General features: G+C 36.1%; 1 protein-coding gene across 1 annotated transcript; it reads right to left on the minus strand.

Moving 5' to 3' along the window:
- Positions 1-902: 902 nt before the first annotated feature.
- DKK1 (dickkopf WNT signaling pathway inhibitor 1) lies at positions 903-4,475 on the minus strand. The gene is made up of 4 exons (XM_063433752.1): positions 4,085-4,475; positions 3,304-3,457; positions 1,995-2,147; positions 903-1,539 (listed from the first exon to the last, which is right to left on the minus strand). Exons 1-4 carry the CDS (start codon positions 4,307-4,309, stop codon positions 1,283-1,285), a joined length of 789 nt encoding a protein of 262 aa, XP_063289822.1. The 5' UTR covers positions 4,310-4,475; the 3' UTR covers positions 903-1,282.
- Positions 4,476-4,850: the final 375 nt, after the last annotated feature.

The following is a 4,850-nucleotide window of genomic DNA, read 5'->3' on the forward strand; positions in this document are numbered from 1 at the left end:
CCTGATAGTGACAAAGGCTTGTGAGAGACATTGAAAAGGAGGTTGATCTGTTTAAGCCTTGGATGGTCCACAGCTAACAAAAGCCAGCAGCAGAACTTTACTTCCTGAGTTTTCAAAAGAAACACTCTCTGAATTCTGACTAGACTTGTTCATTGCACCCCTGGGGTGTTCATTTTAGAAGATCAGTGAAGTCTTCGTTGAGGTTTATGTGAGAATGTGCAATATAGGTAGACAGACATAATGGCTATTTTTTTTTTTTTTTACCAAAAGATTTAAAGCCATGATAGAACTTCTAGAATCAATAGCTCCTGGAGATTTGAGTTTAACTTGCATAGTGTGATATGTATAAAGAATAATAGACACATTACCATAAGTATATTCGATTTTAGTTGAACCTTTTAAAATGTGGAAAATCTGACTTTTTTTTATTATTTTGGCAAGATAAACTAAAAAAAAAAATAATAATAAAATATTTGCTTCTTAAAGATTAGATACATATTCCAAGAAAAAGAAGTTGCAGGATCTAGTAATATTATTTATAGAATGCGCACTGATAGAATATATATAGCCATGTTAGTAAACTTTTAAAAGTATTACAATGAGTAGTAAACTTATTTTTTTCCAGGGTGTTTTAGCACTTTTTAAACAAAATGTGTTATTTAAATGACCCCTCTCTGTGTTTTGGATTTTTTTTTAACCATTCAGTTTATCATGTGCTATTCTAAGCTTGCTATTTCAGAGAATTGTTTTACCAATATGTATTTAATGTTCTGCCCACAGATTTTTTTTTATTATTATTTAAATTGTATTTTGTTGTTTGCTTGGTAGCAGGAACATTTTTAATCGGATGTTTTTAATTACAGAAAATAAAATGTCAAGAATACAATTTAGAACAGGTTTTTATTTCAATAAAAAATAAGGACTAATACACAAGTTCTATCGTTGTACCATTAAAAAAAGGGTAAGTGCTCCCACACATACAAGGTGAAAGTCTATAGGAGAGAAAATGTGTAGATCTTCATAAATATTTACAACAAGAGTTGCATTATCTATTTACAACACAGTAATTTACTGCAGACAATGTGAATAAAATGCAGTTCCATAAAAAGAAACAAGTTAATGTTAACCCTGGCTCAGGGGGTGGCCAAAGTACTCTATGTAAACTGTGATAATATATATATATAGATACATCCAAAAATAAAGTAATCTGTCAATCAAAGTTTTAGCTTAACTTAATTTAGAAAACAAAACAAACAATAAACAAGTCCATCATTTCTTTTCTTCAGTGTCTCTGACACGTGTGAAGTCTTGAAGTTTTGGGGACAGTTGTGAATTCTCCTTTTTGGAGTTTGCATGACAGACCAGATCCACAGTGACAACGCTGGAAAATTTCCAGCCCGTGAGATCCTTTTCGTCTATGTTTCGTACAGACTTGGCCTTCCTCAAGGACAGGTTTGCAGATCTTGGACCAAAAATGGCGTGCACAGCACAGTCCTGGTGCACAGTCACTAGATCTGAGACACACATCACCATCGTTTCCTATTGAGGCAAAAGAGAGAGGACAACATGAGTATATTATCAACACAAACATCCTCAGCAATAATTTTAACACTGATTAACCCCTTAAGGACCAATTTTCGGGAATAAAATGGAATCATGACATGTCACACATGTCATGTGTCCTTAAGGGGTTAAAGGGAATTCTCAATTCAGACCTATTTGGTAATAAGGATCACTTTTAACTGATTAACTTTTTTAAAGATTTGACAAGAGTTCCAGGTTTCTTTGAAAAACTAAAATATTCCTCACTATTGAGTCAAAAGAGCTTCTAAATAAGGAACATTCAGTAGAATGTCTCTGAACTGTAACACTTTGCACTAGAATAGTTCCTATATTGCCTTGATAAATATAGCCCTATATTGTCTACTAAGTTCATCATTGTAGACTTATGGAATGTTTCCCAATGATAGTGTTTAGCTGAAATGATACCTTACCTTTAAACGGCTGCATTCCAGCGGGGGATGTAGTTAATTTAGTGTGAGTGTCCACTGTAGCATGTTCAGGGTTATAATTGTCAAGCATGGCTTCTTCCAATAATCCTGGATTTTGAATCTTTTCATGATCATGCTCCATGGGTAAACAGATCCCTGTGAAGAGGAAGAGAGGAGAATTTTAGCTCAGGGTTCACATAGGAGTGAGTGAAAGGATTTGTGAAAGTATGTTAAATTAGCACAGGGAGAAATGCCTCCCCACACCTGGGACATGAAACAGGGCAAATGGAAATGAAATTGAGCAAATCGACCCTTTTAACAGTAGGTAGCAGACATCCTCAGTTATGCAAAGTCAATCCTCAAATCACAGAGGGGGGTATTTGGCAACAAGAGCCATTGATGTGGTAAGTGACCCTTTTAAAGATTATGCTAAAAACAATGAGACCCCAGTTAAGAGTTTTGAATGTTTTGTGAATCTTGCCATCAGGTGGTTGAGCAACTATCAAAGACACAACATTATAAGGCTATTGCTTATTATCCATGCTTTTCAGAGGTGACAAAAAGTCTTTCAATCTTAATTAGCTAGGAGGGTAATTCTATTGATTAATTTATAGCTATGGGATACAATGTTATTCTTGTAAGCCTTTTTTTAAGATAAATACTGTTACATTGTATCAATGACCCCAGAAGGTCTATATTGTTGTTTGGATAAACTTGAAAAGCTAGTTTTGCCTTTGATGAATATAAGGCTATACAGGAGTAGACTAACATACTTAACTGCCCTAATTGTCTACTCATTGCATCCCTGAGATATTGTGACTGTGCATTCACCTAGAGGTGTGTATGGCACTATCTGTTGAGGGAGCTGATTGGTTTATAATTCATACATATATTCTACATGTCTGTATTTAAAATGACAGCCTGAAGGGCGTTTTTTTTTTTTTATTTATTTACCTCTCTAGCCTTAAGGAAAGGTTTGGCCATATTGCTACTGAATGTAAAATACATGTTGGCATACTGAATTATGGGAGATTCTGAGTGTGTTTTATTTAAATTTAAATTCAAGTTAACTGGTAACCGAAATCACTCTGTTTTTTTTGTTTGTTTTTTTTTTGGTTTTTTTTTAATTGTTGAAAAATATATACATATACTTGGGTGTCTTTCATTATGGAAAATGTAGTTTTTATTTTTTTGTAGAATGGAACTATTAAAAAAAAAATGTCCTCCAGTCTCTTTCATTAGAATGGAACATATTTGCACCAGGGGTAGGGATTGGTAAGTTATATCTGAGTTAGAATACAGTCTCTCTTACCATTACTGCAGTAATTGCCCATGCAGCACATGGAGTCTCTCATACAGCGCTTCCTGCGCTTTCTGCAGGCCAGGCACACCATGGGATTCCCATTCCTGGAGTTGTGACAGAATTCATCCATAGCGCAGTCATCATCCTCCGTGCAGGTATAGAGCTGTGGGGGAGACGGAGCATGGGTCAGATTAGTGAGAACACACAGCCATGAACGCAAACATAGCACATGCTCTTAGAAGACATGATTTTTTGAAGTGCCCCAAACTCTGTATCCCTGGGACCAGAGGACCAGGCTTGCAATATACTACTGAGAACTTTAAAGCAATGATGGGGGACTTTGGCACCTCCAAAAGCTACACTGACAGAGTATACCTATACATACATCTACCCTGGGTTAAGCTGTCACATATCTGTGTGGGGTCATCTGACAGTCCATTACTCTTACAAGAGTTCATCTTTTACTTTTTAGAAATCTTCAGCAGTTAAAGGGTTAACACGTGTTGCCTACCTCGTTCCCTCATTATTGCTGCATTATTTAACATGATTTGTTTTAAAGCATCATAAACTTGTTTGACTTTTTTTTTTTTTTTTTTTTTTAACTATTTTAACAGTACAATCACAAATCATTTTAACGTTTACTGATGGTAATCACAGCTAAGTGCAACACAAGAAGAAAAAAAAAAGCGGAGGGTTAAAATAAGCCAATAAATTTAAGCAAGTCATTTGTCATTTCTAAGTTGCCGTAACACAGTCTATTAACAGGACTGCTGGAGTGAGGATTACTTACCGGTAGAGTTTCAAGAGGTTGGTACTTGTTAGCCATGTCATAGAAGGAGTCCGGACTGACACTGACTGGGTAGTAACTCATTGGTGGACCTGCTGGTACAGCCGGCACGTTCTTAATGGAATTTGAGTTGGACTTGGTCATCATAACATAAGCAGATGCTCCATCCCATATGTAACCATACAGAGCCAGGAAGGACAGCAGGATCCCTAGAGCGTTCAGGCACATGGTCAGAAGCCACACTCAGAACTGATAGAAGTGAGAAAAAATAAAAGTCCCAGTGGTCAAGCAGTGAGGACCTCTTTTTGTGCCCAAGATAAGCAGGGATAAAAGTCCTCAGTAGCTGCTGCAGTAGTAGTAGTAGTAGCAGTCTCTCTCTCTATCTGTGTTAATGATGTGCTTGGCTGATTCCTGAAGATGTTTGGGATCTGCTGGTGTACTTATACTCCTGGGTATGTTTTCACACACGCCCCTAACACAGCACAACAAAGCCAAGGGATGTGATTTCAAAGGCTCTGTCTTTATGACGCTTCAGCCAAGTCTAAATCACAGAGCAGACTCGCAGCCAGGGTTTTCACAATCATTGTAATTATCAATTATTTCTTTCTTTCTTTCTTTTTTTTCAACTTTTTTTTTTTTTTTGCATTCTTTGCTTGTTTTCAGAACTCAAGTGTAATCATAGAGCAAGAATTGCAACAAACAAAAATATAAAGCAGCGAAATAGTTAACATCTATTTGTATTTTTTTGTATTTTGCTAATTCTATGCAT

Source organism: Pelobates fuscus, chromosome 10 (assembly GCF_036172605.1).
Source record: "Pelobates fuscus isolate aPelFus1 chromosome 10, aPelFus1.pri, whole genome shotgun sequence".
In the NCBI taxonomy this organism is placed as follows: domain Eukaryota; kingdom Metazoa; phylum Chordata; class Amphibia; order Anura; family Pelobatidae; genus Pelobates; species Pelobates fuscus.

What these genes read in the sequence shown, in the direction of transcription:
- DKK1 (XM_063433752.1), bottom strand. Translation starts at nt 4,309, where the DNA reads ATGTGCCTGAACGCTCTAGGGATCCTGCTGTCCTTCCTGGCTCTGTAT. An exon ending in AACCTCTTGAAACTCTACCG is followed by an intron (nt 3,458 to 4,084) that starts GTAAGTAATCCT and finishes TCTCCCCCACAG; the next exon opens with CTCTATACCTGCACGGAGGA. An exon ending in GGGCAATTACTGCAGTAATG is followed by an intron (nt 2,148 to 3,303) that starts GTAAGAGAGACT and finishes TCCTCTTCACAG; the next exon opens with GGATCTGTTTACCCATGGAG.